This window comes from Elephantulus edwardii, unplaced genomic scaffold, assembly GCF_000299155.1.
Source record: "Elephantulus edwardii isolate Elephantulus edwardi_28Jun2011 unplaced genomic scaffold, EleEdw1.0 scaffold00184, whole genome shotgun sequence".
Lineage (NCBI taxonomy): Eukaryota > Metazoa > Chordata > Mammalia > Macroscelidea > Macroscelididae > Elephantulus > Elephantulus edwardii.
In genome coordinates this window covers 5,486,562-5,498,775 of record NW_006399934.1, presented here as the reverse complement: position 1 = coordinate 5,498,775, position 12,214 = coordinate 5,486,562, and the positions used below count along the sequence as shown (strand labels likewise).

Below are 12,214 nucleotides of genomic sequence, written 5' to 3'. Positions count from 1 at the left end.
GTTTTTCTTTTGTTAAATCATTCTTGGCACTGAAGAGGACAAGTTTCAGATTTCCTACAGGATCATTAAGAGTCATAATCTAACAAATGACAAAAACAACGTGCTTGTGATAAGTCTTTCTTCATAATAGGAAAGAAGACAATTTGGAAAATTATTCAAACTAGGCAAACTCACCCTTTCTTTTTCTACTTTCTAAAAGCAATTGTTCACAATTATATTTAAAAATACCAAAGAAATTTTAAAAAACATAATACACGTTAGTATTGATGCAATTTCAAAATCTGTAGAGAAAGTAAGCATTAAGCAAACAAACCACTTGTACTTACCAAGCCTGACAACATACACACCTAACTTCCCCAAGTGTTGAGCTTGTTTTTAAAAAACCAACCTATTTAGAGAATAAGATACTAAAACTCTAGGCAAGTACAGAACAAAGTGAGCAATTAACATATACACAATTTTTTTACAAGAAAAATTGTTAATGTATGAAACATTATCCACTGCTAATATAATCTGATCTGCTAAGATTAATATAAAATTATTTAATAAAAGGCAGAAGTAAGAAATGTCCTAAATATCCAATCTGCTGTGCCACTCCATCATTTCCAACATTGACTATTCCTCTTCCATAGATTTCCTTTACTCTCATCAATGTCTTTTGAATTCTGAGCTTTGCTAGTAAATCTTACAGGAACTCAAAACTCATAGGAAAATGGCTCACATGACTTTAAGTGATGCAGGCCAATATTGCAGACACTTGTGAACAACAGGCTATGATCCTGCAGAATTTCAGTTGTAGTGCAGGTGGATGTCATTATCCAGATTTCCCAAAAAACATCTGAAAAGAGAGCTAGCATTGAGCTTCCATGAACTTATATAAAAGCTTATAGTAAGGTAAATAGTTAGGTAAGGAGGTTTGGTGGCTTAATGATAAGAAGTTGTGCTGTTATCTTTAAGGCACATTGTTAGCATCTATCAGCTGATCTGTGGGGGAATGATGGTCAGTCTTCTTCTATGTGATTAACAGCCTCTGAAAACAGACATAGGTCTGTCCTGACCCCAAAGCACACAACAATAAAGTAGGGTAGGACTTGTATCCCAAACTAGTCCTATCTCCTTAACACAATAAATACTTCATCACAAAATGGGAGCTTTTGGATGGAGGGGCCACATTAACTCATTGTACTACATCGATTTAAGATGCCTTTTTTTGAATAATAACTTCTCCCACATAAAGGATATTGTGAATTTTTTTTAAAAGATAGATGTACATAGTCTTGTAATTCTCTTCCCTGTCTACCTATTTTAAGGGGTGTCAAAGATCAATTGAAATTTTTTCATGCCAAGGCTGACACCATCATAGTATCCTTGTTTTCTAAAATCGCATTTTTATATAAAGTTCTAAACATAAACTACGTTTGTAATACATTAGTTTGACTGATAGCAGTGAAATAATCTAATAGCCCAATGTATGTATGTTGTTGTTGTTGTTGTTATGTGCCATTGAGTTGCCGGAGACTCAAAGTGATCCTAAAGCTTTCGACTTGCCCTATCCTTAGCCAGTCTCACTGACTTCAACGCACCTAATCCCATTGCCATAGTTATCATGTCAATCCATCTCATCAGGCATCTTTTTCTCTTGCATTGTCCTTCTACCCTTCTGAGCATGACATCCTTCTCCAAACACTGGTCCCTCCTGGCCATGTGCCCAAAGTATTTGAGATGGGGTTCCAAAATCCTTGCCTCCAAGGAGAAACTTGGTTCCATCCTCTCCAAGACAGACTTATTTGCTCTCCTGGAGCTCCATGGTATGTTCAGTACTCTTCTCCAGCACTGCAACTCAAAGGCATCAATTCTTCTGCCATCCTTATTCATTATCCAGCAGCTCTCTGATGCACTGACAGGAATTGCAATGATCATGGCCTTAATCAAGCTCATCTTAGTTTCTAGACTGGCATTACTGTTCCTAAGCATTCTGGAGAGGTTCCTGACAGAAATCTTCCCCAGTGCAATTTGTCTTTCGATTCCCTGACTGCTGGTGGGTAGCAACAATGTTGATTGTGGTGCTGAATAAATTAAAATTATTAACAACCTCAATCGCTTCTCTATCTATCATGGTACTGCTAATTGGTCTAGTGGTAAGAAAATTTGTCTTCTTGATGTAAAGCTCCAGTCCATATGGAAAACAACTCTCCTTGACCTTCTGCAGCAAATGCTTCAGGCCCTCCTCAGTTTCTGTAAACAAGGTCATGCCATCTTATGTAACACAGATTGTTGAGTCTTTCTCCAATTCTGATACCACACTCCTCCTCACAAAGTCCAACCTCTTAAATGATCTGACATATATATAAATGGAGACAGGACACATATAAATGTGTGACAGGACAGATATATAAATGGAGACAGGACACATCCATGATGCACTCCTTTCCTAATTTTGAACCATGCACCATGCAGTGTTTGCTTGTTCTGTTCTGTTGACTGCCTTCTGGTCCAAGTATAGGTTTTGCATAAACACAATCAAGTGTTCTTGGATTCTCCTTCTTCTCAAGGTTATCCACAATTTGTTGTGATCTACAAGTCAAATGCCTTTGTATATTCAATGAAACACAGATAGACATTCTTCTGTACTCTTCTTTCAGCCAAGATCCACCTGACATTGGCAATGTCTCTAATGCCACAGCATCTTCTAAACCCAGCTTGTATTTCTTGTCGTTTTCTGTTAATGTACTGTTCCCGTAATTTTTGGATAATCTTCAGCAGGATTTTGCTTGTTTATGATATTAGTGATTTTATTTTCTAGTTTCTACACTCTGGCTGATCACCTTTTTTTATTGGATAGAAATAAATATGGATCTCTTCCAGTCAGTTGGACAGGTAGCTGTCCTCCAGATTTCTTGGCACAACCTGATGAGCATGGTCAGCATCTCCAGGGTAGCATCTGTTGGTTGGAATATGTCAGTTGGTATACCGTCAATTCCTGAGGCCTTGTTTTTTGACAATTCCTACACAGCAGCTTAAATTTCCTCTTTCATCACCATTGCCTCTTGATCACATGCTGTTTCATGAAATTCTTCTATGTCAGTAAATTCATTTTTTGTGACAGTGTCTTTGTTCAGAACTCTGAGTTTCTGAATGAATGTCTTGTCTGGCCTGGTCTGGCTAGTTGTTAACAAAGATTGTGTAATTTTGGAAAAATGGGTGGTACCTAAGAGGGAAGGGAAAAAGGGGAATCTCAGCTTCCTGCCATGAGCAATGTGCTGGGGTTCTCAACAAGAATTAGGGGTGCAAAGGGTGAAATCAGACTCAAGTTGTCTTCTTTCCATCTCCTTTTAGTGCTTCTCGTATAGACTTGATCCAATCGGAGATGGTGAGGATGGCAAAGGACAGGGCAAGGTTCAGATCTGTTGTTCACAGGGTAGCTAAGAGTGATAGTCTAACATCAAACAACAACAATATACTTATGAGAAACCTTTTTTCTTAAGGGAAACCAATACCTAGACCAAGGGGCTGTTGCAGAAATAAAACAAAGGAACACTGAATGGTTTAAAATTAGGAAAGGTGTGTGTCAGGGTAGTATCCTTTCTTTATATCTATTTAACCTATATGCTGAACACATTATTCAAGAATATGGATTCTATCTGACAGAGGCTGGGCTCTATGAGGAGAATTGTGGCCTCAGGATTGGTGCAAGGTCTATTAACAATCTCCGTTATGCAGATGACACAACCCTGCTTGCTGAAACTGAGGAGGACCTCATGCACTTGCTGCGAAGGGTCAAGGACTGCAGCCTTCAGTATGGACTGAGGCTCAGTGTCAAGAAGGTAAAGATTCTCACCACTGGACCAACTGGCAGCATCAGGATGGATGACGAAGAGATTGAGATTGTTCACAGCTTCAGTTTACTCGGCTCCACAGTCAACACTCTTGGCACCAGCAGTCAGGAAATCAAAAAGTGTATCGCGATGGGAAAATCTGCTGTTAGGGACCTCTCTAAAGTACTCAGGAGCAACAGTGTCTCTCTGGAGACTAAGGTGTGCCTGATACAGGCCATGGTATTTGCAATCGCTTGTTATGCATTAGAGAGTTGGACAATGACTAGGGAGGACAGAAGGAGAGTGGATGCTTTTGAGCTGTGGTGCTGGAGAAGGGTACTGAATGTACCCTGGACTGCCAGGAAAACAAACGGATTTGTCTTGGAGAGGATTAAACCAAGCTGCTCCTTGGAGGCAAGGATTCTGGGGCTTCGTCTGACATACTTTGGACATGTTGCCAGGAGGGACGGGTCCTTGGAGAGGGACATCATGCTTGGGAGGGTGGAGGGACAACGCAGGAGGGGAAGATCCTCTATGAGATGGATTGATTCGGTGACTGGGGTAATCGGGATGGGTGTGTCAGAGGCAGTGCGGTTGGCGCAGGATAGATTAGGGTTTAGGGCTGTTGTGCATAGGGTCGCTATGAGTCAGAAACGACTCGACGGCACATAACAACAACAACAACATGGGTTCTATCATGAAGAATGTTGCATCAGGATTTGGAGATTGGTTAATAATCTTCATTATACAGATGACGTAACCGTGCTTGCAGAAAGTGAGGGAGAAGTGCTTGCTATGGAAGATCAAACATTGCAGTTTTCAATACTCATTGCATCTCAACATCAAGTAAACAAAATCCTTGCCACTGGACCTATAGGCAACATCATGATAGATGGAGAAAGATTGAAACTGTCAAAGACTTCATTTTACTTGAATTTACAATCAATATACTTAGTACTAGCAGTCAGGAGGTCAGGAGATGTATTGCAATAGGAAAGTTTACAGTGGGAGCTCTCTCCAAATTATTCAAGACTAATGATGTCAGTTTGAGGACAAAGGTACACCTGATTCAGGCCGTGGTCTTTTCTGTCATCTGCTATGCATCTGAGAGCTGGACTATGACTAAAGAGGAAAGAAGAATTGATGCCTTTGAACTGTGGTGCTAGAGAAGACTGCTAAAGATTCCAAGAACTGCCAGAACAACAAACATGTCTTAAAGAGAGTGCAGCCAGAGCGCTCCTGGGAGACAAAGATGATGAAACTTTGTCTCATACTTTGGGCATGTTGCAAGGAATGATCATTCTTTGGAAGGAAACATCCTTCTTGGAAAGGTGGAGTGGCAGTGAAAGAAAGAAGACCTTCAATTAGGCAGTTTGACAAGGTGACTGCATCAATGAGCTTGAATGTGTCAGAGATCATGAGGATGGCATGAGATAGAATAGTATTCAGATAAGTTGTTCATAGGGTCGCTATGAGTCCTACTTGACCTGATGGCACATAACAGCAATAACAGTGCAAAATAATATAAAATTTCTGTAAAGCAATTTGACAATAGCATGCTTCTATGAAGATTACAAGCGAGAAAACTCTCTGGGACAGTACGATTCTGTCTTATAGGGTTGTTATCAGTTAAAATAATCTTGACACCACCATCAGTATTACTTTCATAAATTAATTCTCAGTTTTATAAGAAATTGATCATTTTGAATCAGTAATAAAATTTCTAAACTCTTTTGGTGAAGCATATGTTTCTATTTCTGGGTATTAAAAAGTTGACAGTTTGAATCCTGTGCCATTCTGTATCAACAGTGGCATTGCAACAGAAAGGTTACATCCAAGAAAAATATAGATATCAATTCTACCCTATAGCTTATAGGAATTTCATGAGTCAAAATACACTTGATGGCTTTGAGTAGAATACAATTTCTGTAGAATTCCTGGGTGGTGCAAATGGTTAAAAGTTAAACTATTAACAAAAAAGTAGGGAGTCAAATCTGCCTAGAAGTGTGTATGAAAATGCCCAATGAAAGTCATGAAAAAGCCCAATGAAGTACAGTTCTACTCTGAAGCACGTAATCTTAAGTTAGAACAGATTCAATGATAATTGCATTTTAAAAAAGATATCATTTGTATAATCTAAATTGACATGGAGACAAACATTTATGTGTACATACTCCATTCCAAAGAAGACAAAACAAATATTAAACAAAAGAAAAAGGGCCATGCATGTTGACATTACCTTTGTGGTCAAACTAATTGTAGATTTTAAACTTATTTTAAGATTTCCTGATATGTTGCATGTGAGATAAAATGACAGAATTCTATTGGTGGAAAAGAAGGAAAAACTAATGCCATAGAAATCTAGTTGATCCCAAATCAAAGTGACTATTATATTTCTGAAGCTATAAATCTTTATGACAAGTGACTGCACCTCTTTTTCTCATATAGCATCTGGTGGATTCTAAAACTGATATTTCTGTTAGCATGGTGTATGTTATACCAACAAGGCTCTGCCAAGCATCTAAAAGGGTGACCTTTAAATATGGTGAGTTTAACAATGAGTGATTTTCTATAAAACTTACTTTTACTAAGGTATAGGCAATGCAGCTATATTGTTTTTAAAAGATAAAAGATTGCCAGGAAACTCCCTTTATTATAGAGGGAAAGGTAATTTTGTAAGCTCTTTAGAATTTTTTTTAATTTAGTAAATACATACGTGACAAAATACAATCTTCATTTGTACAATTCATTGACACAAATTACATTCATTAAGTTTATATTGCACCATAGATTTTCATACTACAACTGACCCTCAACCAGATGGATTGACACATCACTTTTGCAATGGGTGTATCAGAAATACTGAGGATATAGCACAGGATAGGGTTCAGATTTATTGTTCACAGGATCACTATGAGTCATACTAGATTCAATGACACCTAAAAAAACTGTCTCTAACCCATGGGGGAGAGATTCACATCTCTGAAAGTTATTTTCAAAGAATAAGTTAAAACTAGCATATTAGCTAAAATTATTCAACACTTTGATAATTTAATATTTTACTTTTTTTCTCTCCTCAACTAAATTCTGGAAATATTCGATAAGCAAGCCCAAGCCTTGATCCTATACTGATGGACCATACTGTTCCTTCTTCCTAAAGTGTTCTTACCATTTATCTTTTAACTAGTTACTAATATCTAAGCCTCTTAATGTATTGACGGAATCTTTGTTTTCCTTGAATCATTAAAATGCCTATTACTCAATTTGCTCATCATTTACCTGTCTTCTGTAATTTTACTTTTTTAAGTGGCAAATTAAAACATTCATTCAATGATTACTTAAACAGTAAAAAAATATTGTAGCATTTTATGGTGAGTAAATGAAAATTAGATATTTTACCTAATCAGAGAGACTAAAAAGCCCCTGTAAAATTGATAATATCTGAAGATTAGTAAAGGGTCTCTGGTGGTGCAGGCTGTGTTGAGTCATGTATGAGTTTACTGATAGCCCAAATGTTGCTGTCTCTGACATTTCAAATCCAGCAGTAACTCTGTAGGAGGAAGATGGGCAGTTTCCTCCCCTTGAGATTTATAACCTCAGAAACCTGATGGATGCTTGCTGTGAGTGGGAAATGTTACAATGAGAGTGACTTTGAGGGTTTTTTGCTTGCTGGTTTTAGATTAGTACCTAGGTAGATATGAGCGGGAAGGAATTCTACGTATAAGTAAAAGTATGCTCGCATGTCCTGAGGTACAAGGGGGGAAAACCCTTTACTGACAAGCAGTCCTTAAAGCATTGATTCTGGTTTCTTTAAAAATCAAGCATGCAATCACAGTTAAAGATAACGGAACTTTCCTAGCAGATGAGAATAGGAAGCTCAAGGAGAAAAGACATAGAGGTTTGCTTTCCCAGATATATGAATTTATGTCAAAACTCGACATGCTGCTAAATATATACAACCTAGAAAACCCTGTGTGACAAGTTCTGCTCTTTCACTCTTGAAGTTTCTACCTAGGAAATAGGCCTAACAACAATAACAAAGAAATAATACTTTTCATCAGTTTTTATTCAAATAAATATTTGAAAATATAGTCTGCTGCATTCACCTAGCTAACTACACAGAATACTAAATAAAGAAAAACTTGATGGCATTTTTGGAGAAAAGAGAGGCAATATAAGGACATATAAAGCTTCGAGTATGGTCAGCAGTAAGAAGCAAAGTTAGAAGACCTAGTTTTTAATACATTATGTCTATGCTGAGGGAACTGCTTTCCTCTGAACAGGGATGTTCCAACAACTATTCTCCAACAAGCAATTTCCTTTGTATCCACAAAGACATTTTATTGTAATACATAAAGCAAAAATTGAAGAATAAGTTTATTAATTACAATTAATTAGTTACTGGTTTTAATAGGTGTATCTCTATTGTAGAGGTTTATATGAGTTAGCAGACTCTGTTCCTGACATTTGGAAGTGAACAGTGCAAATACGCTTGGCACTCAAAGATGAACAGATACATATAGACCTTAGATGCATGCTTATGGCTGTTAATAACAACTACTTAAGTACAATTTGAAAATAAAAGACAATTTATAAAAAGAAAAGATTGTGTAAAAATGAATAAAATGTTATTTCTCCCACTCCAATGTATTGAACTTTGCTATTCAACAATTCTATCTCAAAGTCTATGCTCTGAGAATTAATCTGTGTTATATTATCTCTGTTGTTATTATCCATTTTTTCCATCCATTTTACTTCTACTTAACAGCTCATGCTTTTATTTAATATGTAAGATTCTTAAATAATTTAAAATATTGTAACTATACGATTTTACCCAATGGTACTAAATGGACCTCATTTTTCCATTCTTTATAGTTTACCTCTCAGTCCAGGCTTAATGACTATCCAAACTAGAAATCCTTGCCTTCTGATTTCAATCCTTAACTTTCTCTTTGGGAACTGAGGAATATCAACTTCAATCAACTATCTTAAAAAGAAGGAATCCTACATGTAGAGAAGACATAGCGAAAAAAAGAGTCAAATATTAGTTTTAGGTAATCCATTTTTAAAGGATCAAACAACGACTGCTTGATTTACAGGATAGATCATAGAATATGAGATATTTACCCATTCAGTTGTGTTTGCAATTCATAAAAAGAGTTCAATAGAAAATTAAAGAGTAGCTTTTATATCATAGCAATAAAAGCAAGAAGATAAAAACAATATACATTGTTCTGTTTTTTTATAAAATAGCTAAAAAATTTATTATTTGTTCTGTCTTTCTGTAAATGAGTCAGGTGATATTTATGTATTTATTTATTGCCTACTTTTAAAATTTCAATGGTAGAATATCTACATGGTTATACAGGAATTTTATAACATGGAGAACTTAGAGTACTCTAAGTAGAATCCATTGAAATTATATTTAAATTAGAACAGATCACAGCAATGCTGTGCAAAAACATATGTGGATAGAATAGGTAGTAAAAGGTGCTGATATTTTAGAATAGGTAATCTTTTAAAAAATTCTTTTATTTTAGTTAAGGCTTTAATAAAAGTTTATAGAGAACTTGGATTTCCATTCATTCATTGTTGCATGTTTTCCTCCCTCCCAGGAATAGGTAATCTTAAAACAAGAAATTTGAGTTATGTATAAAGGATTTTATGTTTGCTCTCTTCCTCGGTGGTAAAGTGAGAGAAGGAGCCTCTTCATTGCTCCTTTCATGTCCTTGTTTCTCAAAGTGTAGATAAAAGGGTTTAGCATAGGAGTTACCAAACTGTAGAACAGTGACATTAATTTGTTCTTGTCCTGAGAGTTAGTAGAAGAAGGCTGAACATACATGATAATGACTGGTCCATAGAAAAGTGATACCACCATAACATGAGAACCACATGTGTTAAAAGCCTTCTTCTTTCCCTCTGAAGACCTAATTCTCAGGATTGTAGCTACAATGAATCCATAAGAGATAAGGATAAGTGACAGGGGCACCAAGGAGTAGAATGTCCCCACAATGGAAAGCATAGCTACATTAAATGTGGTGTCAACACATGACATCTTGATCATCACTGGGACCTCGCAAAGGAAGTTTTCTACCTTGTTGTTACCACAAAGTGGCAGCTGGACTGTGAGGGATGACTGAAGCAAGGAGTTAGCCAAACCACTAAGCCAAGCTATGACTACAAGAAGGATACAAAGTCGCTGATGCATGATAGCTGGGTACCTCAAGGGCTTGCAGATGGCAATGTAACGATCCAAGGACATCACTGCTAAGAGAATACATTCAGTGGCACCCAGGAAATGAAACATATAAAACTGAATCACACAGCCCCCATAGCTGATAGACTTATCAGGTCCCCAGAGGTTCAGCAGCAGCTGAGGGATTGTGGTTGTAGTAAAACACAGGTCCAGGAAAGAGAGGTTGGAAAGGAAAAAGTACATAGGGCTGTTCAGGTGAGGATCCACCCTGGATACCACAATAATTGAAATGTTGCCCACCAAAGTAAAAATGTAAGCAATAAGCACCATCACAAACAGAGGTTTTTCCAACCACGGGTAGTCAGAGAATCCTAAGAGAATGAAGATCTTTGGAACACTCACATTGCCCAGATTCATTACTGCCATTCCTCTCATTGATGAAGTAAAGATTAATTCCTTTAATTGTTGATTTATTCTGTTAGAGAAAATAAAGTGAGTTATGAAAGGATTTTCACAAATATTTCTATAACTCTAGTGAAGTGTTTTGACACTTGCAAGCATGAAAAATCATTAATATGTCACATATAATTTTTATAGTGCCTTCAAAAGAAACACTAACAAATTTTTTCTTTTACTCAAAGTTACATTGTAGCAAATTTAATGGGAAAGTGACTATGAAAGAGGATAATTGATCTTATATATTTTAAAAATAACAATATATACAACATATAGGAATATGAAGATGGTACAACTTTGCTTGCTGATACTGAGGTGGACCTGAAGCTCTTGCTGCGGGAGGTAAAGGACTGTAGTCTTCAATATAGATTGAAGACAAATATTTTCACCATGGGCCAATTGGCACCACCATGATGAATGGAGAAGATATTGTGGTTGTTAACAGTTACAATTTTCTCAGCTCCACAATCAACGTTCTTGGCACCAGCAGTCAGGAAATCAAAAGATGGATCGCATTAGGTAAATCTGCTGTCAAGGACTTTTCCAGAGTACTGAGAAGCAAAGATATCAGTTTAGAGACTAAGATGTGCCTGATCCAGCCCATGGTCTTTGCAATTATCTACTATGCCTCAGAGAGCTAGATAATGACTAAGGATGATAGAATAAGAAGTGATGCTTTTGAGTTGTGGTGCTGGAAAAGAGTCTTGAATATACCATGATCCACCAAGAAAACAAATACGTCTGTCTTGGAGAAAGTGAAATCAATTTTCTCCTTGGAGGCTAGGATTTTGAAACTCCATCTTACTTTGGGCATGTAGCCATGAAGTACTGATCCTTGGAGAGGGACAGCGCAGGAAAGGAAGACCCTGAGTGAGATGGATTGATACAGTAAGTAGGGCAATGGAGGTAGCTGTGTCAGAGTGAGATAGGATCAGGACAGACTTCAGAGGTATTGTATATAGAGTCACTGTAAGTCATCGGTGACTTAATGGCACATAACAACAATAATATGAAAAAGTGCCCAAGAACTGTTGATACTAACTTAAAACATATCTGCATTTATTTCTTTTGTAGTCTGTTGTTCTTAGTCATATGCTAGTTGAAATTATGATTTGATTTAGGGTGGGCTCAATACTGACAATTCAGTAGTGTTATCCACTTCCTAAACATGCCTCTGGAAACTCTATGAACTTTGATAAGTGATGATAGTTATAGAAAGGCTTCGGGTCTTTTGTTCATAGGGTCACTATGAGTTGTGCTCAACTCGATGACAATCAGCAACAACAACAACAATACTGAGTTTCATTCTGATCTATCCAATTTGCGTAGAAACAACAATACTTAGGTCTCTCCCGCAGGCTTATTCCCCCAAATCAAAATTCTTTCAAACAGTGTAAAAACTTTGGTTATGAAAGCAAGAATGGCAACATATTAATAAAAACAAAACAAACAATAATTGAATGTATAGCCTAGTACCAACAGGAGTCCTTGCTCATTAATGCAGAATGCCCTATATTAATGTTTTTCATGCTATAACTGGTGGGTAAACCTACAAAAATTTTTTAATAGTCACTTGCTATATTATTGATTTCTTATTTTAACTACCAATATATTTCTGTACTTATATTACCTAGATTTATATTTCTCTTTATGAGCAATGATAAAAAGTTTGAAAATACTCATGTCATAGAAAAAGAAATGAGATATGAAATCAGAAAATCTTGATACAGTCCACTATTAATGGTTA

General features: G+C 36.7%; 1 protein-coding gene across 1 annotated transcript; it reads right to left on the bottom strand.

Moving 5' to 3' along the window:
• Positions 1-9,477: 9,477 nt before the first annotated feature.
• LOC102849961 (olfactory receptor 2B11-like) lies at positions 9,478-10,428 on the bottom strand. Its single transcript, XM_006896244.1, has one exon. It carries the CDS (start codon positions 10,426-10,428, stop codon positions 9,478-9,480), a length of 951 nt encoding a protein of 316 aa, XP_006896306.1.
• Between the last annotated feature and the right edge of the window lie 1,786 nt (positions 10,429-12,214).

Coding starts and splice junctions, on each gene's coding strand:
- LOC102849961 (XM_006896244.1), bottom strand. CDS start 10,428: ATGAATCTGGGCAATGTGAGTGTTCCAAAGATCTTCATTCTCTTAGGA.